Source organism: Prenolepis imparis, unplaced genomic scaffold (assembly GCF_030444845.1).
Source record: "Prenolepis imparis isolate NDT839.2.m4 unplaced genomic scaffold, iyPreImpa1.0 SCAF_9, whole genome shotgun sequence".
NCBI classification, from domain to species: Eukaryota; Metazoa; Arthropoda; class Insecta; order Hymenoptera; family Formicidae; genus Prenolepis; species Prenolepis imparis.
Genome location: NW_028141167.1, coordinates 13782729 through 13806605, shown reverse-complemented (window position 1 = coordinate 13806605; position 23877 = coordinate 13782729). Strand labels below are relative to the sequence as shown.

At 26.6% G+C, this 23877-nt stretch overlaps 2 protein-coding genes and 1 long non-coding RNA gene across 4 annotated transcripts; 1 reads left to right on the top strand and 2 right to left on the bottom strand.

The window, feature by feature from the left end:
* Nucleotides 1-4464: 4464 nt before the first annotated feature.
* LOC145940551 (uncharacterized) lies at nucleotides 4465-9246 on the bottom strand. The gene is made up of 6 exons (XR_014426041.1): nucleotides 9111-9246; nucleotides 7012-7209; nucleotides 6641-6768; nucleotides 6159-6315; nucleotides 5007-5126; nucleotides 4465-4847 (listed from the first exon to the last, which is right to left on the bottom strand). It is a non-coding gene; the product is annotated as an uncharacterized LOC145940551 (long non-coding RNA).
* On the top strand, nucleotides 9237-23877 carry LOC145940549 (fatty acid synthase-like). Of its 2 annotated transcripts, XM_083045823.1 has the most exons (3): nucleotides 9237-9357; nucleotides 23219-23620; nucleotides 23822-23877. In XM_083045823.1, exons 1-2 carry the CDS (start codon nucleotides 9309-9311, stop codon nucleotides 23611-23613), a joined length of 444 nt encoding a protein of 147 aa, XP_082901949.1. In that variant the 5' UTR covers nucleotides 9237-9308; the 3' UTR covers nucleotides 23614-23620; nucleotides 23822-23877. The 2 variants fall into 2 exon arrangements, with proteins under 2 accessions (XP_082901949.1, XP_082901947.1); XM_083045821.1 differs by lacking the exon at nucleotides 23822-23877 and having other exon boundaries at nucleotides 23219-23663.
* Nucleotides 11967-21839, bottom strand: LOC145940467 (nose resistant to fluoxetine protein 6-like). Its single transcript, XM_083045655.1, has 13 exons — nucleotides 21558-21839; nucleotides 18887-19131; nucleotides 17219-17418; nucleotides 16819-16916; nucleotides 16263-16493; nucleotides 15961-16174; nucleotides 15641-15806; nucleotides 15461-15540; nucleotides 15282-15377; nucleotides 15089-15218; nucleotides 13041-13215; nucleotides 12203-12345; nucleotides 11967-12128 (listed from the first exon to the last, which is right to left on the bottom strand). Exons 1-13 carry the CDS (start codon nucleotides 21793-21795, stop codon nucleotides 12006-12008), a joined length of 2139 nt encoding a protein of 712 aa, XP_082901781.1. The 5' UTR covers nucleotides 21796-21839; the 3' UTR covers nucleotides 11967-12005.

The window sequence follows — 23877 nt, the reverse complement described above, 5'->3', positions numbered from 1 at the left end:
GACCTCAGTTGTTACTGTGCGCGCAGCATCTATATATCACGGATCCTTGATACGACTCGGCGATCTCAGATATAGAGATATTTTGTACCGAATTGTATGAGAAAAGGAAATGGAAATTAAGAGAGATGATTGAGAACAGAAAATTGCACATTCCTATATGTACGTGCGTTATTGTCCTTTGATCTTCGCGATTTCTTTTTTTTTTACTATTTCAATTTTTTAATTTAACTTTATCTCGTATTGTTCAGGTGTTGATTATTAAACATATCATGGAAAGATACTAACAATCTAACGTATTAAAAAAATATTTATAATTAATATTAATTAATTAATATAACATATTAATTAATTAATATAATAATATAACATATTAATTAATTAATATAATAATATTAACATAATAATAACATTATCATTTATTCATTAATTAATTAATATTAATTATTATTAATATTTATAAATTATATATATAAATTATATGTATTTAAAGATTATATTTAAAATTAAATTACACCCACGTACACAAATACGTATATATATATGAGAGACTCCATGGATCCTTGATAAAGGATCTGAGAGATAGAGATATTTTGTGTAAATATCAGAAAAGGGGCAAAAGAAAAATTAAAAGAGATTTGAGAAAAGAAAATTGCATTCCTATGTGCATTATTATCTTTTAATCTTCTTTTTCGATTCTTTTTTACTTTTTTAATTCTTTTTCCTTTTCTTTTAAATTTAACTTTATCGCGTATTTGTTCAGATATCGATTATTAAGAATCATCACGTCACAATAATAACAATATATTGCTTCCTCATAGAGAAAGCTTTGTGAAAATTGTTTCTTTTTCAGATTTCAATACCAAAATGTGAAAATGTTTCAAAACACTCAAAATCACATGTTTTAAAAATGTAACCACTTTCAAACATCTATAACTCAAAAATTATTTAAACAGAGCTCCAATTTGGCATACAAGTAAAGTAGTACAACACTTTTATTTACTGTCATTTTTATAAAAATTCATGTTTTAAATTTTAATGTAGTTTTAATTTTTCACAAAAATGTCTGTGATTGCTCTATAACTCTTCCGTAAATTTTGAGATCACAGCAAAATTTTATATGAATAGAGTATCATAAGATGGTTAGTATTGAATTTGACGAGGCTCGATAAAAGGGTTCATTTTTAATTATAAATTTTTTTGAGGAAGATTGCTCTTCCATAATAAACTTCCATAAATTTTGACATATCGAATTAAATTTTTTATATGAATAGGGTATTATTAAAGAATGGTTGGTATTAAATTTGATGAGGATCGGTGAAAGGGTTCATTTTCTATGGAATATTGAATTTTTCAAAAAAATATCTGTACACGCTCTAACTTTCGTAAATTTTAAGATATCGAGCTAATTTTTTTCTTTTTATAAATAAAATATCATTAAAAAATGATTGATATTGAATTTGGTGAGAATTAATTAAATGGTTTTTTATAAAATTTTGAATTTTTTTAAAATGTAAATTTCCGAATTTTGGAACATTTTGAATACATTGACATATAATTTAAATGTCGAATTAAAAAAAAAAATATTTTATGTGCAAATTAGAAACTTGCACATTGTTTCCTCACCATTTTATTTCGCTCATAAAACTTCCTCTATAAGCAATTGGCTTTCTCATAGAAGAAGTCGTATGATTGTGGAGCTTTATTATATATATATCGCTAAAAATGGATAGAAAGAGTTTCAAGTGGCGGATATCATAGTTGAAGATCATCCATAATAAAAAAAAAAAAAAAAAATAATTGATTGTCAATCATTAAGAAGTCGATAAGGATTGTATATTGTTATGAACATAAAACGTGATAAAAGGCGATAAAAAATTATTGATTATGTTTGATTTTTTAACACTTTGGAATTTAAATGTTTGAGAGATGATGTGTTATAACTAATAAAATTATATAACGAAGAAAATTAATACTGTAGTAATAATAAAGCAAAAATAAAATTATAAATCCGTTAAAATATAAAATGGCATTCATCGAACTAACAATAAGTAAAGAGTAATAAATCTTATATAAATTAATTTATGTTAATTAATGTATAAGTTTTATAAATTAAAGTAGAAATTTATCAAAAAATCTGAGAGATGTAATTAAAATTAATTGATTAATTGTTTAGAATATACAACTACTATACAGGGTGAGTCAGTTAAAGTATTATATCTTATAATAAGCGTTATATCAAACTTATATCTCGGAAACAAAGCATTTTAAAGAAACATGTTTCGTATAAAAAATTTTATAATTTTGAGGGGGAAAAAGTTGGCGCCTCTGATTTTCAAAGTTATTTAAAGGTCACTTATGTTTTTTAAATAAAACTATCTTAATTTTTTTATATAAATATAAAAAATTATAAGGATAAGATTTATATATTTTTTTATTTATTAATAACACTTTATATGTGGGACACTCCGTATACTATAATATATTATATTTATATTAAACACACATATTCAAAATTTATTTTAATTTAATTAAATTTAATTATTTATTAAAAAAGAAATAAAACTCATTGAAATTAATGCCTTTAAAATATCAGAAAGAGATTTGTTATCTAATCAGATGGAAATGTGAATTAAAAAATGCGCGATGTAATAATTTCGTAAATTTATCACAATATTTATATATATAATATATATAGATACGTATAGAAAATCGTGGCATTGGTTAATAATATAAGAATCCAACACAAGTAAAACAAGTATTTCAAGGTAAGCTATATGCTTAGGAATTGGAAAACCAGAGATACATTTATAATTAGTTGCGCACAATCGCGAGGTATATCGTTTATTAAAAATACTATTATAATACATTCAGCGAAAAATACTAATGATTCAGCGAAAGTGTTCTGGCCGCAGTAAGGATCCAAAAACAGAGCTAAAGATTTTATTATTTTATTTAACACTTCTCTTTCTCTTCACTGCAACGCGATATATAGGTATATAACATTGCTGCCCAAATTGAAGTCCCAATTAAAGTCAAATGTCAAAAACCGAAGGGTCCAATTCTGACTAACATTCAATTTTTGACTTTTTGGGTCATGTTGAATATCATTCCACACACACACACACACAGCTTCATAATTTATATATATACTTTTTAACTCTCTTAACACAAGCTATATATGCGCGCAAAAGTGCTGAAAATTTTTGTTTAAAATGTTGAATAATTTTTGACATTTGACCTCATATTGACAATGATATATATTGTACTTAAAAATAATAGGACCTTTCAGTAATATCTACACATTTGTAAGTAATAGAATTCACTATTTCAAAGAGATTTAAAATTTTTCATGCATTTTAGAAAGTTTTTTTTATGATAAACACTAATGACTATAATACCTTTTTGATGATTAATACTCATCGAAATGATCGACATGATAACATTCGAAAACTTGTGACGATTTATCATTGGAGGAAATATTGACAGAGATTGCTATGACTTCATCACATTTGTTAGTTCGGCTAGTTAAATGTTTTTTAAATAAACCCATCAAAAATATAGAAAAGAAAGCATAGTTGTTATTAGAAATAAATGTAAACTATCCAAGCATTCCTTTAATTTTCCATATCTCTATCTCTTTATCTTTTGGAGAAACAAAAGTCTTTTGTTTCTACTGAACAAATTTTTATTGATATTTGTATTTACGTTTTTTTTAGATTGCTGATTACGAAATTAAAAGTCAAATTTTATAATCACAAAATAGTGGATATAATATGGCAAACAAATTTTTATAAAATGTTTTATTTTTATTTAAGTTTTTGGTCACTTTTTGGGATATTTATTAAAAATCTAATAAAAATTAAAATAATGGAATTTTTTATGGCGGATTTTTTTTTAAATACAAATTTTATTATTTTTTCTCAAATTTTGTAGGTTCTTTGTTTTTCTTTTTACTAATTAAAAAATAAGTATATAGGTAAAAAATTTTCCATAAATTATATGTATATTGTATAATAAGATATGCTTAAATTATTTCTTTAAATATTTAGTCTCCTAGCTGTATTTTTACCATGAAATCCTTAAGCATGTGAACGGTTTAGAAGTCTGTGATTATCAATAATTACAGCAGTTTGTTTTCAATTTTCGCTTATTACTTTCTTATTAACCAAGCTTTTATTTAGAGAATACCATTATTATTGATTACTTTGTTAATAAAAACGAAAAAACAATATTTTTTGTCTATACGTTCCCTCATTAGCTGTCAAGTAAATCTAACGTTAAGCAACAATTCATCGATGAGATTCGTTGTAAGCAAGAAATTTTTCCTATCCATATATCCAGTAATCAGTAATTCATATTTGAACTTAATGACGAGCAGTGTAAGAGAATAAGATACAAGATATTAATTTGACACATTAAATGATGATAATGCTTGATATTGAGCAATATTATTAACATGACGAATAAATTTTTAAAAGATGAATGAAAATTTTATTACAGTTATTTACAATTATTATACAACGTACATTAGCATTCGTAACTTATCCACTTATCCTAACTCAATCGAACAACAATAAAAAAATAGCTAATTTTGATCGCGTACCTTGATTAAGACATTGACTCGACATCCAGTATTTCTGACAGCATTTCAGCGTTTACTTATATAATATATGTAATTTTTAAATTATAATCTCGGAGAGATCAGATTCTGATGCTGCGGACGAGAATGATTTCTACATCACATTTTGTTTGCGGCGATAACAATGAGGAGAGTCTCTATGCTGTTTCTTGAGAAGCACAAAGCGGACGTTCCTCATCTTGCTGGCGTCATTCGTGAATACTGAGACCTGGGACAGAAATTCAAATGTATTTAAATAATAACACTTTATAATTGTGTATTTATACACGAAAATGAACACGAAAATAGACTAAAAAATTAGTTAAAAATTAAAGAGCCGATATAGGTTAATGATTGTTATGTAAAATTGCGAGTAAAATTGGTGCACCTTAAGGCCATCATAAGTATTCACAAAAGCCTTGCATTCCATTGCGTTATTCAGTAGAATATACGCCTCTTTGGTAATCATTGAGGTGTCCCTATGAAGATCCGAGATCTGGGTTAAGAGCTGAAATGTAAACAAAATAAAATTAAAATATAAACAAAATTAAAACAAGTGTGCAAATTGGAAACTTGCACATTGCTTCCTCACCATTCTATTTCGCTCATTAATCTTTCTCTATGAGCAAGCTAGTTTTTCAATTTTGGCTTCCTCAGAGAGGAAGCTTAATGAGCGAAATAGAATGGTGAGGAAGCAATGTGCAAGTTTCCAATTTACACATTTGTTTCATATAAAATAACATTTTTTGTCACGTATATATATGTGTGTATGTATGTATGTATGTATGTACTTCCTTTTGTATGTTTCTTTCGTAAAATTTTCATTTTTTGAAACATTTAAAATTTCATAAAAAATAAATCCCTTTACCGATTTTCGACAAATTCAATACCAACCAACCTTTAATGATAATCTATTCATGTAAAAAAATTTAACCCGATATCTCAAAATTTACGGAAGTTAGAGAAATCACGCCATTTAAAAAAAAAATTAAAATTAGATTAAAATCTAAAACACTTTATGAATTTTTCTAAAAATTACAGTAAATAAAAGTGTTGTACTACTTTACTTGTGTGCAAAATTAAAGCGCTGTAGCTCAAGCAGTTCTTGAGTTATGGACGTTTGAAAAATCCGTAGATGGATACATACATACATACATGCAGATATTTTGTAAAAATGTGATTTTTCGATGGTTTGGAACATTCTAAACACATTGGCATAGAAATCCGAAAAAAAAATTTTTTCACGAAAACAAAGCTTCCTCTATGAGGAAGCAATATTGATTATTAATTGTAAGTCTTCTCTTAGGTGAGAGAAAGAGATAAAGGTAATAAAAATAAAAAAAAAGAAGGAAGGAAACTAAAAAGAGAGATTATAATATCAAAACCTTAATAAAAAAAAAAAGCATATTCTTTGAATAATGAAGATATTAATGCCTACATGTGTGTTTCATAAAATATTAAATTACTTAAAAATGTTTTGTTGAAATATTTTGAAGAAAACTGTCTTTTTAACTAGTTCTTTATCTATTTTAATACTTACAGCACCACTCAAGTTAATCCAACCAAGGTAGTATCATCGCTTCGTTCCTTTACTCTGCTTTTAATTGCTTGCCAAGTGGTCTCTTCTACTTCATCAACAATCCAAGGATACATGATTGAAGTTCCATCTTTTAGCAGGTTCTTTATTCCATCAATTTCTGTAACAACCAATGCTTTAGGCATCGCAAATGGATCCAATATAGTGATGTTACGATCAGCGTTCTTCTATAAAGCATGTTAAAGATCTTCAAATATATATATATTTATATTTGAAACAATAATATTTAAAACATAAAATAATTTAGAGACTTTACGTTTCAAAGATGGAACTTTGAAAGATTTAGGTTTTTTCCCCTTATTTATTAGATGAAGAAAAAATGGAAAACTTTTTAAATGTTTCTCATATTTTTAAAGCTCTGTAGCTCATCCAAGAATTTATATATGGTCAAGTAGTTCCACAGAGACTAATGATTAATTATATACCTGCTTCCAAGTATAACCAACAGCTGCAGATAAGATTTTCTTGAGACTGCTTTGCTCGATCTCTCCATTCACAGTGAATTTTACACTATCAGGTGAATGAAGAACGATGAATTCGCCATTGGCACAAACTAAAAGCAAAGAAACACTAGGATGATCAAAGTGTAAGAACTAGTACGTATGAAATAAACAAAAGCTAATTTTTAACAAATGTAAATTTTAGAATATTTGTAAAATCCATGAAAAAAAAGCTGAAAAAAATTTTTTTATAGTAAATTAATTAATTTTCGCAACCAGAAATTTAATCGCAAACTTGAAGCAGCATTTCAAAATTGTTCTTCGAAAAGTTCTATTAAAAGTAAAGAAAGAATTACCTATGACAAAGATGGCGAAAAGAAGTGACGGTTGTTGAAACATTGTTGAGGGTGAGATAATTTGAAAGATACTCTCTCGACACCATTCAATTTCGGACATGATCATGTGGTCACAACAAGATTACTTCTTCTTCTTCTTCTTCTTCTTCTTCTGTGTGACTAATTATAACGGCTTCCATACAGAATACACCTATGCGCCTGTGGATAATAACAAATAAAGAAATAAGCTGCAGGTTATAAGATTAGTTAGATATTTAGATTAGCCTTGTTTACAAAAGCATGCAATGCTCCAAGTGCAGGATGCTTAATATTTATTCTTATTTCTAATATTTTTCCTATTGTGTGCAGGGCCTTAGGCCCTATTCCATTAGGAATAAGAATTATTTTAAAATAATAAAATCGGAAAAACTCTAATATAAAAATACAAATTCGGGTATAAAGGACTCTTAATAGTTTATTAGCCCTTACTAGTCCCTTATACTTGAATTTGTATTTTTATATCAGAGTTTTTTCGATTTTATTATTTAAAAATAATTCTTATTCCTAATATTTAATATTTGTTCCTAAATTTTCTCTATTGTGCGCAGGGCCTTAATCACACGAAAACATGGAAAAGAAAACATCCGATTCGATTATTTTCTCGGACTCTCGTAGTGTTCTGTACAATTTGCTGTCATGGAAAGATTCGAAGAATATATACACCTAATACTATTTTCAAAATTAAATTTGTTCTTTATTGCTGAACTTTCTGCACTAGTGTACACTAGTGACACCAAAGCGTTCTTTATTGCAGTGCAAGATAGCACTGGTCCGTTCTTTATTGCAGTGCAACGAAATTTAGTGCAACAGTTCACTGTACTCGTTGCACTGGGTCTTGAGGAAGAACAAGCAGTGCAGGAACTGATAAGTCCAATAATGGTGGCGAATTAAATTTTATAAATAGTAATAGAAAGTAAAGTTCTGCGCAAAATAGGGAAATCATTGGAAATAAATATTAAATATTAAAAATAGAAATTATTTAAAAATAAAAGCTAATTTTGTGTATATACATTTTTTGAAGAAATATAATTAAGAAATAAAGAAAAATTGAAAATTAATGTATTATATTGACTTTTTAGGAGGGGGACAGAATTTCAAGTTCTTTACAAAGAGATTGATTTTAATTGTGATACTGTAAATTGTACTGTGTAGTCAAATAAATCAATATTTATTAAATTACATGAAGATACAAATATGATGAATAACATTGAAAACAATATAGAAGAAAATATACAAGAAAATATACAAGAAAATAAAAATGATAAAGAAAATACAGAAATATTTGCATGGACGAATGCTGGTACCAAATTATTTTTATGTTTATATAAAGAAAAAATTAATTAAGTTATAACTAGAAAAATTAAAAATAAAAAAATCTTATGGCATAAAATATCAGGCATTAGATTTAGGCCCTGCGCACAATAGGAAAAATATTAGGAATAAATATTAAATATTAGGAATAAGAATTATTTTAAAATAATAAAATCGGAGAAACTCTAATATAAAAATACAAATTCGGGTATAAAGGACTCTTAATAGTTTATTAGCCCTTACTAGTCCTTTATACTCGAATTTGTATTTTTATATCAGAGTTTTCTCGATTTTATTATTTTAAAATAATTCTTATTCCTAATATTTAATATTTGTTCCTAATATTTTCTTTATTGTGCGCAGGGCCTTAGATCTTCTTCATCTGAAGAATCTAACAATTCATTTATTATTACGTGATGCGCCATGTTGATCACTGCACTAAATGGCACTGAAACGTTCTTTATACTTGCTTACACCAGCTTGTCCCCGCTTGCACTAGTTCAGTTCAGTGCAGTGCACTGTGAACTCAGTGCAGCAATAAAGAATAAACCTATTATAAACATCTTATACCAGTGTAACAAAATAGAATTATTAGTTAAACTTGTATGGATCCCCGGTCATTGTGGAATTCCGGGGAACGAGCTTGCGGACTCTATGGCCAAGCAATCCCTACATCTACCAGATCCTTTTCTTTCTAGCAAATGTCACTACACTAATCTTTATTCAGAAAGACAACAACACAAACCCACCCTGTATTGTTCATCCACACCTGAATGCGAGCCATCTGATTCTGGTTAAAGGATTGTGACCCTACGCGACTTTTGGTCATCAATTGATAGACTTTCGTCGATAAATTATAAACTATTTTCAGATCGCAGATCTGAGGATACTTTCCAAAAAATATACTTCACACGTAAAAACGCGGTCCGCACACGTCAACGGACTCAATGCGAGCCATTCGCCATTCACAACAGATCACATGTGAGATGCTGAGATGTGAGTGACCATAAACAATACATCAGTATAGATTGTCTTCACTAATATATACCACATACCACGTGATATTTTTGCGCAAGCGCAGTGGCGGTTCATTTGAAAAGTAGAAATCAATTACTCAAAAATTTGATATCCTAATGTTTCGTTTTTAACACATTTGATCTATTTTTAAAAATAAAACTGTGATTTTATTCACAATTTAATTGAGATTCATGGAAAAACGTACACACGATTTATTTGATTAATAATCTGATTAATTAATAAATGATACTGAAGATGGTTTAAAAATAAGATCGAAATGTAACTAAATAAATATTAATTTACAAAGAAAGAATAATTTGCATCCTAATTAGCGAGGCAGGCTCTTAATTAGGCCTATCATTACTAGTTACTTACAATTTTAAATTTATATACAGGGTGTTCTAACAATTCTCAACAGTACCAAGTTCACATATAGGTGTAAAAAATATGTCATTTGAAAAATAAATTAGTAATAGTACGTAGTATCTCTTTCTTATCAGTAATTTTGCCACTATATACATTCAATAGTTCTATCTCGGAAATCGTTCGGAATAGGACACTCGTTCATATAAACTGTTTTGCTTAAAATAACCTATATACTATCACCTCCTATAGTAGTGACCTTTCCTCCCGGGACACCCTGTATATGTATAAACATATATAATAATAAGATATAAAGCCGTTTCATTTTCCGTATTTTATGCTTATGCGATTTTTCACTTTCTAATATGATTGTAAAACAAATACGAGTAGTGCAAAAAGAAATATTAAAGAAAAAGGAATTAAATTAAAATAAATAAATAACTAGCTTTCTAAAAAAATTTTTTAATATAAAAATTTTATATGCATATATAACAGAAAAAATTAATATTATTCAATAATATTTATTTTATTTTAGCCGATACAAGAAATTTTCTTAGAAGATATGAAAAAAAAAAAACATACAAAAAATATATTTTTAATATTGAAATTATTAATACATTAAAACTCATTATGTTGTCATTATTTTATAATGGAAATAAAAAATAAATAATTAATATACAATATTAAAAATACATTATTAATGAAATTATTATAAAAATTAATATATAAAATAGTAATGCTAATTATATTCATATTAATATTAATTATATTAATATGAATTATTGTATTAAGTTGTACATTTATTAATTATATTAATATTAGACTATTACAAAATATTAAAATGTTTATATCTTATATACAGGGTGCTTCTAAAGTGGAAGATCAATTGCTCGGAAAATGATTGGAAATACAAAAATAAGAAAAATAGTTGATATGAAAATAGTTGATACAAGTCTGGAAATACGTTGATTTTGCGGTAATGATGTCATTTTTATATTGAAATTTTAAATTGCTTTACTTTCGATTTTTTGTCAAAACTTTGTCAAAATTGAAAGAATAAGGCCCTGCGCACAATAGGAAAAATATTAGGAATAGAAATAAATATTAAGCATTAAGCTTCCTGCACAAAATACAAAAGTACAAGCAATAGGAACAGAAAATAGAAAATATTCATCAATAGAAGCAAAGAATATCTATTGTTATCCCCTAATATCTATCTACTTCTGTTGATGCATGGATATTTTTATTTTCTCTTCTTATTGTCTATATAGTCTATACTTTTATATTGTGCAGTAGGCCTAATGCTTAATATATATTTATTCCTATTCCTAATATTTTTTGTATTGTGCGCAGGGCCTAAAGGCTGGTTTATAGAGGCCGTAAACTTTTTCTGTAACCGTAAATTTAAGGATTCAACCAATCGCGTTGCTTGATTCGACAACGTGATTGGTTGAATCCTTAAATTTACAGTTACGGAAAAAGTTTACGGCCTCTATAAACCAGCCTTAAGTGATGTCGGTCAAATAATAATATATTCTGAGTTGTATGTTAAAGCAGCCCGCAATTTTTATCTGATTTTAATTATATATGTTATATAAAACTCATGGAAACCATTTTTTGTTAAATTTTGACAAAAAAATTCGAAACCAAAAAACAATTTGAAGTTTTAACTTAATAATGACGTTATCTTAAAGTCAACGCATTTTCTGATATATGTTAATGGTAACATTTTTTCATTACGAGCGATTGATTTCCATTTTTGAAACACTCTGTATATTAAATTTAATATCGCATTTCGGGTGTAGTTGCGAAAACCAACTACCTCCGATTTCGATAAAATTTTGTGAAAAGCTTCCTTTTAGCTTAAAATGGATGCCTGTAAAGGGAATTTTGTGTAATAATAAAAACATGCATAATAAGATATTAAAGATAACATAATAAACTATATATATATTACTTCTAGTAAAAAGGAATTTTTATTATTAATTGTTGTCATTAATATTATGTAAAATTCTTAGAGTTCTGGTATTTGATTAAGAAAAAGTCCTCAGGATGTTGGCCATATAATTTGTAATAAGAACAACTTAATAATACAGTCGTCAACGAAATTTTTTAAACAAAAATGAAAATTTTATTGCATTCTCTCAGATTACAATTATTATAAAACGTACATTAGCATTCGTAACTTATTAACTTATACTAACTCAATCGAACAACAACAAAAAATAGATAATTCTAATTACACGCCATATATATTTTTCTTACTAGCCTTTTCCACGAGATTGAAGAAACATTCGCATCAATAAGATATACGGTATTTCTGCCATTAATGTCAATACATAAGCGCAAACGTAACTAATCACAACGTATCCTATATACATAACAGTCTGAAAATTGACAATAAATAATAAAAAGTTCTTTGTCGATATTGGAATATATTTTAGATATAATCTTTACTTACTAAAGGCAGAAATTCCAAGTGAACGGATGATTCACTAGCTAGGCGAATCCATTCTATGATGAAGGCATTTATAAGATAAGCACAATAAGTCAATTTGCTAAGAGGAATCCAGACTTTGAACGATAATAATTGATTAATGATGCCTGTAACACAATCAAGTACTTGTATGTGTGTCAATAAAAATAAGATTTTTTATAATTATATCATTATTAAAAAAATTATATGCACACACGCACGCACACACACACACACACATATGTATATTTACAGAATATATCTCGATTACAAATATACATATATATAGTACAAATGGACGATTAAATATTTTGTATATATAATGCACTTAAAAAAAGTTTCCTAAAGTCGTAAAATATAAAGCGTTGAATTTATCGGTGATTTTGATTTGATTTGATCTTGGACGGATGTGTTATGTCAAAGTCATTTTTATAATTTGTGGATTAAAACAATTATCTTGAATAATAATCAAAATTATTATTGATAATAAGTATTTCCAAGAGAAATGTTTTAGATAAAAGTTGTTTGATTTTTAGTGTTCTTTCTAAAAAATGCCATTTTAATTTCCTTTTAAAAATTTTTTATTAATTTCCTTAAATCCACCTAAAGAGAGTAAAGGACGCGCTACAATAATATCATCAAATGGATTTCTTGAAACTTAATAACTTTTGTAGAAAATATTTTTTTTTTAAATGTATTGTTTACATGAGATATTCAATTGTCTCGACATATTTGTATCACACTCTGTATGTGCATATACACACACACACTTATATATATGTATATATATATATATATTTATATATTTATATTTTATACTGACCACCATGCTTCGTAACGCACGCTATTACAATCCATGCTATACCAATGGCCCAAAGTATTCTACTCAATGCAATGTAAAAAGCAGCATACAGAACAGGTATATTTTGTTCATAAATGCCTAATAATATGAAAGCACTGCATGCGCTACCAAGACACCAACAATAAATTACAGTTTTCTGAAAAAAATTGCTTTAGATAAAATATTAAAGTATAATAAGAATAATAAATTTAGTGCTAAGGCGCCTGGCTCTTCCCCGATCATGTTGGAATTGTGACGTCAGAGGCGAGAAAACACGCTAAAAAGATATTTCGATGAAACAGCGCTTCAAATGGCTCTTGCACACTCTTAAAATACCTCGAAAACTATATTTTTCCCTTTATAATCAATCAACAGCTGTAAAATGACTGTAATATGAGGCCCAATTCATCTGGTCTTTGCACATGCGCAGTGATTCCGCATGACAAAGTCTAATATCACGATCATTTTACGGTTATTGATTGACTGTCAAAGGAAAAGTATAGTTTTTGGACTATTTTAAAAGTGTGCTAAAGCCATCTAAAGTTGTGTTTCATCAAAATATTTTTGTATCTAAAAATGGCACGCAAGAATTTTCAGCGTGTATTTTCTCGCCTTTGACGTCACAATTTAACATGGCCGCGGCGAGGATCCAAGAGCCTTAACAGTTTCTAAAGTAACATTACGAATATTATATGCCGCTTATTTTTAATTTTAACGTTATATGCATTAGAGTTTCACCATCTCCAATTATCTCAATTGACCGATTAAATTTAGGAATTGCCATCTGCAAAGCACAGACATTATAAATGTGGATAAAGTTGATCAGTTTTAAACTATGCAATTAGTAATTCTTAAATTTAATCGGTTAATTAATTAATTAAAAAGCCGATAAAATTAATTGGAGATGGTGAAACTGGCCCTTAAAAAATAAAAATGCACATAGTTTGATGTTTTAAACGCGAAATGAAATCTAAAAATGTATATGTAGTCTCTATCAGAACGTAATCCTGAAATATTTTACGGAAATTATAAAATCATTTTGAAATAGTAATGAATTATATACTGAAATCTCACTCAATTGACTGTCAATAACAATTTCAATACATAAAAATTAAAAAAATTTTTGAATTTAAAATGTTTTTAAATAAAGCAATTTTAGTAAAATTTCATAAATTTCAAAATAAAATAATTTTTTGTAAATTTATCATTTATTATTTTCAAAAGAATTCAATAATTTTTCTAAAAACTCATAATATATGATAATATTTTATTGTAAAAATTATATTTTATTTTATTAAATTATGATTTATTAGGTATTGAGATATATTCAATACTCAGCCATTTACTTCAGCCATTTTCACTCGCATTTACAATAAAATTCAATAAAGGCATTATAATTTCAATAGAATATTTTTATTACATTCTATATTTCCATCAAAGAAATTTTTAACGTTTTAATCTAAAGGAGATCTATACCACCAATACTTCAAAGGTAAAATAATTTCCTTTCATTGCACTAACAATAAGTAATATAAAATAAATGTCGCTTCGAAAAATCGTTACCTGAAAAGTCAATAAATTATAAAAAACTGTATATTTTTAAATGTCGTTTTGCATTTGAGTCATCGGGCGATGTGATAATTTCATTTTGTGCGGAAAGTCAAAAACTTATGCGGAACTATACATTTTTAAATCTCGTTTCACGTTCAAAGTACCGAGCTATAAAATTGCTTATTAAAAAACTAATATTGTAATCAATTATATATAACATTGTAATAATCAATTAATGACAACTAAAATCTTTGAATGTATCTCAAATTCATGATCTTGATCACAGTTCAAACATATATCTCAATTTTAATATTTATTTTTGCTTTATAAGTATATTCTATATATTAAAAAAATTCTATATAAAATAATATAGATAAATAATTAATCAGTAATCTAATATTTATGTACATTCTCTAACTATTTTAATAATTATGCTTATTTTTACATTAAATTCATATAAAAGTTAAATTATATTTTACTTTTTTCAAGGCCAATTTTTTATTTAGTCTTCTTACAATATAAGCTGTAATTATGCCAATAATATATGGACCTATTCTGATCCATGGGGCGTAATACAAGACATCTGAAAGTCTGAATTGTTCATCAGGTCTACAATAAGAAAAGGACTTATATAATTAATCTCATAATTAACAAAATATTTTTATAACTTACGTCGGAACATATTCATAAGTATATGAAATATAACCAGTAAGCGCAATAGAACCTATTAAAAATACACCCAATATAACAGCAGCCATATAAAAGTATCTGAAATTAGCAACTTATATTTATTTCAATACTGAGCACATAATGATTATAAATTATAATATACTATTAATACATTAACTTACACAGTTGACAAGATCATTATCACTGTACCAATTATAAAGTATTGCATATCATTGGCCAAATACCAACTCCAAACCATACACTACAAGAAAATAAAAATTTGTAAATAGAAACTTGAAAATGTAAATTTTAATATTTTTTTAGCAATATTAAACTAATTATAATTTCATATACGTTCATACCAGTGCATTAAAGTCGAACAGATTATTTATATATAAAAGATTTCTCCACCAATATTTTGTGCAAACTTCGTACGGTCTAAAACTTGAATAAAATTGTGAAGTTTTGTTGTACCAAGCAGAGTTTAATTGCCATATTCCTAACATCATCATGTAAGCAGGTGTTAACCTTAAAATTAATTATTTTTATAAACATATTAAAAAGAAAAACATTATTATATAGTAGTTCACTGTTAAAAATTTTATTTCTAAATTATTTTTATGTGCATTTTGTCTTTGTTTATTATCTTATATTAGTATAAATAAGATAATGAAAAACGTACCGAATAAATCTTGTTATTATTTGAATAAAAAAGTAATTTAATTTTGCTTTATAATTAATCGATGTAGTTCTTTTTGTGTCCATTTTATCTTTCAGATGTAAATAGGCTAATAAAAATCCACTTGAAAAAAAGAAGGTATCTACTGGTACGGTTATATTTGCTGTTACTCGAATTATGAAATTAGGAATGATCTTCCACGCAAATCCTTTATTGTCTATATATACAAAAAATTTTTGTTATACGTAAAAAATAAGGCATATACACATATATATAAATTTTACAGTCTTATCCGAATTACTCACTGATGGAATCCATCGTAAAGAATGCGGTATGAAGATAAATTATCCAACACATGCTTAGAAATTTCAAACCGTGAATGACAGGTATAGCATCAGCATTCAATTTCGTGTTGAATATTATTCCTGTATTTGTGTATACGGAAAAACACACTAGAATTTTTCCAATTCTATTTTCTCGAAGTAAAACTGGAGCTTTTTCCATTTTCATTAATTCCTCGGGCATATTTTTCACATCTGAATCAAAGTACAGAATTTTTAGTAGTATATTTATATAAAAATTAAGATGTACTTTAATTAGTTGAGAGAAAAAAAGAAAGCATTATTTAACTTTAATAGAGAATATATATGTATATATACTGGGTATGACTATATATAGGTAAATTTTTGCTGATTTTTATTAAATGAACTGACAATTGACTTTAAACAATACTTAAATATTATTTTAATACAGGAAGAGTATAATCGTGATTTTTTAAATTACGATACATGATAATCAAAATTATGAGTAATCTGTTATTAAAATTGAAAAAGTTTAAGTGGTTTTAGAGACGATACTTACCAGCGATAGTTTGATTTTTTATAATTATATATTTTTGATGCACAAATATATCGTATGTTGTTCCAATTATCATCATACAAAAGGTAAGTGCTAAAACACTGCAATTATAAAGGAATGCAAAATAAATAAATAAAAATCAATATAAAATATTGGATGATTGCAAAAGTTCGTGCCCGATTTGAAGTTATTACCACCATCTATGCAAATCGGGCACGAACTTTTGCAATCATCCAATATATCTGTATTATTTCAAGAAATTTTTAAACACTACATAAGAAAATTTGCATATTATTATATGCTAATAAAGTTATCATATATACACACACACACACATAATTATATTCTATATATATTATTAATTTATATATATTAATTATATATTTCGCATTTTTTAACATACCAGATGAAAAATATTAAATAACCATTATTGAATAACCATTGCTGATCGCCTTTTAGATCTTTAACCTCAACCAATTTGAAGTCCATGGAATAAAGGTCATTTATAAAGAAAGCTCTGTCATAAAATATTTTTTCCAGAATTAAATTTAGGTCAATTATAGAACACGATGCTGGTAAACAGAGGCCGAGTATAATTAAATCCTAAAGCAAAACATTCTATATAGTACATATATTAATATATACTGCTCACAAAAATTAAAAGAACACTTAATTTTTCAGAAAAAATAGACAAAATTCAGGCTGCTGTAACTTTGGTAAAAATGAACAAAATTTAAATCCAAAAAAGAGATTTTAAAGCTTGAAATCTTTACTTTACTACTAAAAGTCTTTATTTTTTTTGAGTTTCTTTAAGTTTGGTAATTTTTACATGAAGAAAACCACGACCTGGACAAAATAAAAAATTTTTGTCCCACTGTGTGTGTCTGTAACTTTCTTCAAAAAAATTAGCGACAATTTTCAATTTTTCTATGTAAAAGCTTAAAGTTTTCCCTACAAAATTGTTTTTTAATAATATTTCTAAGATTTTTTTTATACTGCGTTATTTCGGATTAAGTAAGAAATGAGCATTTCTACTTTGATTGCTCATAACTCCGTTAAAAATTATCGTACCGCAATTCTAAAAACAGATTCTTAAAGCTAAAACTTAGCTCTATCTAATGGTATAGCTGCCCAATTTTTTTTAAAAACATATAGACATGATTCTAATGAATGAAAATAATATAAATATTAGCGATTTTTCAATTTTTCATTTTGATTCAAAAAACAATTATAAAGAACAACAACAAAAATTTATTCTTCATGTTTCTTTATACTCTTAAGTACCCTGCATTTAAAAAGAAATATGCCGAATAGCTATGAAATTTCTTTCATGGTGGCTACTATATCTTTTTGGAACAAAAATGGTGAAATTGCTTACTTTCAGTTGAAAATAAAGTTCAATTAACATTAAAAAAATTAATTTTCAGTGCTCTGACACTATGTACATTGAGCTTTACTAAGTGTCAGCTAGAACAAAAAAACTTTACTTGTTTTTTTCTAAAATTTGAAAAAATACCGCTGGCGTTAGCGTTATCAAAAATCTTAGAAACATTTTTAAAAAACAATTTTGTAGGGAAAACTTTAAGCTTTCACATAGAAAAGTTGAAACTTGTCGCAAATTTTTTTGGAGAAAGTTACAGACACACACAGTAAGACGAAAATTTTTCATTTTGTCCAGGTCGTGGTTTTTGTCATGTAAAAATTACCAAACTTAAGGAAACTCAAAAAAAGCAGAGACTATTTGAAGTAGAGATTTCAAGCTTTAAAATCCTTTTTTTGGATTTAAATTTTGTTCGTTCATTAAATCGTGTCGAGATATAAATATGTATAATATCCTATATAAATATGTATACCTATATGTTTAAAAAGGAGAATTCAAATTTTATTTTAAGATGTAAGAATGAGTATATAATTTATAATTAGCTTCTTACATATCATTGTTACAACTCGATAAAATAAAAATTTTTAAATCTATATAAATTCACTTTAATTTAATTTATAACTTGAGATACTCTCTTTCTATAATTAATTTTATGAAACTTATACATCTCATAAAAATGTTATAACTTACTTCATTGAATAGATTTATATGATATTGAAGAGTACTGTTGTGTTTAAATTGAGCAACGAAGTAATTTACTTTGAAAGGTGGAAATTCCTTTTGTGGATCACGATATATCGTATTATTTAATATATAACGCTCTGCCATCTGTAGAGTAGCTGTATTCATTAAATCGAGACATTGGCTACGACTACCCAGCCAATAATTATTTCCATAAAGAAAGCCTGGTTTATATCCACCGCTAGAGTCCAGCACTTAAAAATATAAAATAAGTTTTATTAATTATTACTTAAGCAATATTTTTTATTCATTAATCAATCATAAATATTTTAATTAATTATTAAAAATAAAATGTTATTTTTAGATGTCTTACATTATTTAGATTATTAAATATATTCGTTGAGGTTCTTGCATGGGGCTCCTCGTCGACACTATTGTAATTGTGACGTCAAAGGCGAGAAAACACGCTAAAAATTCTTAGATGTCATTTCGAAATAAAAAATATTTCGATGAAACAGCATTTCAGATTGCTTTAGCTTTTTAGCACATTCTTAAAATACCTCGAAAACTACCTTTTTTTTTCTTTATAACCAATCAACAACTGTAAAATGACTATAATATGAGGTCCAGTCCATATCTGGTCTTTGCACATGCGCAGTGATTCTGCATGACAAAGTCTGATATCGCGATCATTTTACGGTTGTTGATTGGTTGTCAAAGGAAAAGAATAGTTTTTGAGGTATTTTAAAAGTGTGTTAAAGCCATCTGAAATAGTGTTTCATCGAAATATCTTTTCATTTAAAAATGACATCTAAGGATTTTAAGGGTGTGTTTTCTCGCCTATGACATCACAATTCAACATGGCCGCGGCAAGGACACAGAAAAACCTTAATGTTGTATTATACTTGTTTATTATTTACTGTTTATAATTATGCTAATTATAATAAATAATTATTGTAAAATTATATTTTTGCGAAAAGTAATAGAAATGAAATAAAAGTATATAATTAACTTATTATGTTAATTATATACTTTTATTTCATTTCTTCTTTTTAATATCTAATTATAATTTTATAATTATTTATTTATATATTATTCTTTTCTCCTTTTTCTTATTATCCGATAACATTTTTGTAATTACTTATATATTGGGCTGAGAAGATGATCCAAAGAAAGGGTGCAAACATCTATTAATGTTTTAAATTTATAGATATAATAAACAATTTTTTTTGCACCCCAACTACTGCGCTTGTGATGTTATAGCCATCCGTTAACTTTTTATTAAATTATCAAGGACCTTATTTCTGCTAATTATTAATATTTATAGAGATAGATGTTTTTTTTAAATATTTCTAGTATGTAAATATTTGTTTAATTCTAAACTTTACATTATTAAATGACCTTGTATATCGGTTTATTAATATTTATATTAAAGTTATATTATATATTTATTTATTTCACATTTTACATTAAATAAAACACTTTGTAATAATAATATTTATTTTTCTTTAAAATTCTCCAAGAAAAATAAAATACGCAAATATTTTTTTTAGCTATTGTATTTATACACTACATTAAGAATAAATCAGTCATTATCCTTACTTATATTTCGTATTTTTTATAACTTTTCAATAAAACACTAAAACATTGATAGGGCTTTTGTGAATAATAATTTAAGGTTTAAATTTTTTTCAGGCTATTAAGAGCGTGGATGATAGTGCATAAGTTTCAAGGGAAATTAATTTTTGAAATTATTTGGTTGTACACAGAACACACATTTTTCTTTGTGTTAATTTACGCTAGCGGAAGATGACATTATTATTAAATATACATTCGTCAGAAAAAGCGGTACAGTGAGAAAATAGTAAGAAAATTGTGAAACATCAAATATTAATAACGCAGCTAATAATTATGATATTGAGATGCTTCAAAAACGAAAAAGAAACTCGAAGTTTGTATTTTGAAAAAATTTTAATGTTAATTACGATGTAATGTTAATCAGGATTTAGGATAATCAGTTTTCTAATAGCGGACGACATAATATCTAAGATTTTTTATTTTTTCATTGTACCGTTATTTCTTGACCGAGTAAAATAACTTAATTGAAATAGAACGCAATAATTCGGATTGCGACTGATGAATGCATAGAATGGTACATATTGTGTCATTCACAAATCATATAAATTTAAAATACTGTGCTGACTCGCCTAATTTTTTACTATTATTACTTTCATCAAAACCTTTAATTAATATATTAAATCAATTGTTTATTAAATTTACAAATATCAAAAGATATTTAAAGTGCTGAAGTAATTTCGCACATGCGCATAATGTGCATTTATTATTGCGCTGTGACATTCTCATTAGTTAAAATTAATTATAGCCTAACTAATTTTCTACTCTTTTTACAAACAATAATAGAGAATAGTAAAAAATTAGTCCAATTTTAGTTAATTTTAACTAACATATAGTCTAACTAATCTTTTGCTCTTTTTACAAACAATAATAGAGAATGGTACAAAATTAGTCCAATTTTAGTTAATTTTAATTAACAGTTTATGAAATTAAATAATTAATTCAATGGAGAGTAAATAAACATAAATAAGAATGTTTTTAAAATAATTAGCTTTAATTTTCGAGTTTTCTTATAAATGTCATCATGAATAAAAATTTTACTAACTTTTCAAGCTCCACAGTATTTGTTGATTTACGGCATCTCGGAAATCTCGTAATTCTTTTTTGCATATAGTTGAATTTACAAGATCGGCTCTCGAAGCGATGGTATAAGCCGGCAATATATTGCTACTAATTTTCTCGTATTCACTGCCATTAGATTCGTAAACTCGTGCAGAAACATAAGATAATGCGTCATAGTTTATATAAATACACAAGATAAATACACATCGATAAAATAACATAATGTTATATACTGTAACACACAACAATCACTTTTATTCTTTTAATAGTATTAACTGCGAAGCTCTTCAGAACACAGTTATATATTGTGTGAGACAAAATGTTACGCCCTGTCGACTTATATATGTAGCTAGAAGGCTATATAGCGCGTGCTTTAGAATGCTCGCCAGAGTGCAGAGTCACTTCTTTACATATTAGCACGGCAGATCGGTTATAGCATTCTAAATTCCACAAACTAAAAAACAGCTATAACCGCTCTTCCTATGTTCCTCAATGCTAGCAAGTCGTAATCAATAATGGAAGGGTAAATGTTGTTCTCGATGAGGAAGCTTGTTAGTTCATACAATATCTGAATTGTATCCGAACACGCTTTTTTAATTGTATTGCCTCATAGTAGATTGAGCGTGGCGCACATTTTGTGACAGCATATACTACGCTACAGTAGATCGAAATCGGCTGTACTTTATCGCTCCCGCTTCTATCGCTTTACAGTAGACCAAAAGTAGGTAGTATTTCATCCATGTTTCCTTTAAACTACAGTAGATCATAAGTAATTGGTATTTCATTTCCACTTCTATCGCACTACAGTAGATCGAAAGTAATCTATATTTCATGCCAGCTTCTATCGCACTACTGTACACAGTTGGAAAATGTGTGTTTTCTTGTTAAAAACGGTCCCCGTTAAAATTTTTGTGTTAAATATTTAACACATTCATGTGTTAATTTAACATATTGCTGTTATGTTAATTGGACTCAAATGTTAAATTATTAAAACAACTAAAAAAAGTGTAAAAATAACACAATGTATATCTATTTTTAATTTTACACAATAAATATGTTTCGTATTATTAGTGACAAGATTTATCTTTTAAAATTTACAGAAAAAAATGTTAATTTTACTTTATAATATAAGTGGGGGTGATAAAATGTAAAATTAACAATTTTTTTAGTTAATTTTTACATTAAAACTATGTTAATTTTACACAAAATTTTTATCTTTATTTATGAGGTTCTTTAATTCTCAATTTTTTTCCAAATCTTATTGCCTTTTTTGATTTTTATAAAATATCTTCAAATATTCTCTCCCTTATTTTATTCTATAAGAATTGTTTATTAATATATACATAGATCATGATGTTCCACGACTTTTCAAAAAGATATAATTAAACTTTTCATTTAATTTATATTATTAAAGAAGTATTTTTTTAATGTAAGAAAGATATTAATTTAGTAAAGGGAAAGTGTACGAGATAAACTATTATATATATAAGTTTTTGAGTAAAATAATACAAAGTAGTTAATGATGTTTTATTAAAAAAAAGATAACCAATTAATACAAATTTAAATATATAAAATATCCCTCCGATCTTGTTAAAATCAATAATAATCGCTTTTTACGATATTATTATACTATTATTTTTACAGATATGAAGAATAAGAATATCTTCTTAAACGATTTTTTACCGCAAGCTATGAGTAGCTGCCTCGCAACTATGGATATCTTTTTTCAACAACCGTATTCGATACTATCGTCCATGGTGATAGCCAAGAAACACAAATCTGCAAATAACGGCAGCAAAGTTGATTTTGTTCAAATGTTTGCGAATATTCTTGGTATTGAAAACATTGATTCGAAGAATTTCAATGACAGTTTAGACAAACTGGGCATTGATTCGCTGGCCTATATGGAGATAAAACAGATTCTTGAAAAGGAATATGATATCATATTATCTTTCCGAGATATTCGTGCCTTGACGATAGGCAAATTGCGAGATTTAGTTTCGGCAAATGACGTATCTCGTGATTCTTCTACGAGTTAAAAAAAATGTAAGCATAATTGCAAATTTTTTAATTCAGTTAAAAATTATCGTATCGCAATTAAAAAAAAATAGATTCTCAAAGTTAAAACTTTGATCTATCGAATGGTATAATTGCCAAAATTTTTTAAATATTTTATAAACATGATGTAAATGAAAGAATGAAAATAACGTAATAATTAGCAATTTTTTATTTTATATTTTGATCCAGAAAGCAATTGTGTAGAACAGCAGTAAATAATATATAATTTTACAGAGGAAGACAGA

Excerpts from the sequence above, each read along its gene's own strand:
- LOC145940549 (XM_083045823.1), top strand. The coding sequence starts at position 9,309 with ATGCGAGCCATTCGCCATTCACAACAGATCACATGTGAGATGCTGAGA. Across the intron at positions 9,358-23,218 it reads CACATGTGAGATGCTGAGAT|ATATGAAGAATAAGAATATC; the intron begins GTGAGTGACCAT and ends TTATTTTTACAG.
- LOC145940467 (XM_083045655.1), bottom strand. The coding sequence starts at position 21,795 with ATGTTATTTTATCGATGTGTATTTATCTTGTGTATTTATATAAACTAT. Across the intron at positions 17,419-18,886 it reads ATATAAATCTATTCAATGAA|GATTTAATTATACTCGGCCT; the intron begins GTAAGTTATAAC and ends GTTTTGCTTTAG. Across the intron at positions 12,129-12,202 it reads ACTTGGAATTTCTGCCTTTA|ACTGTTATGTATATAGGATA; the intron begins GTAAGTAAAGAT and ends GTCAATTTTCAG.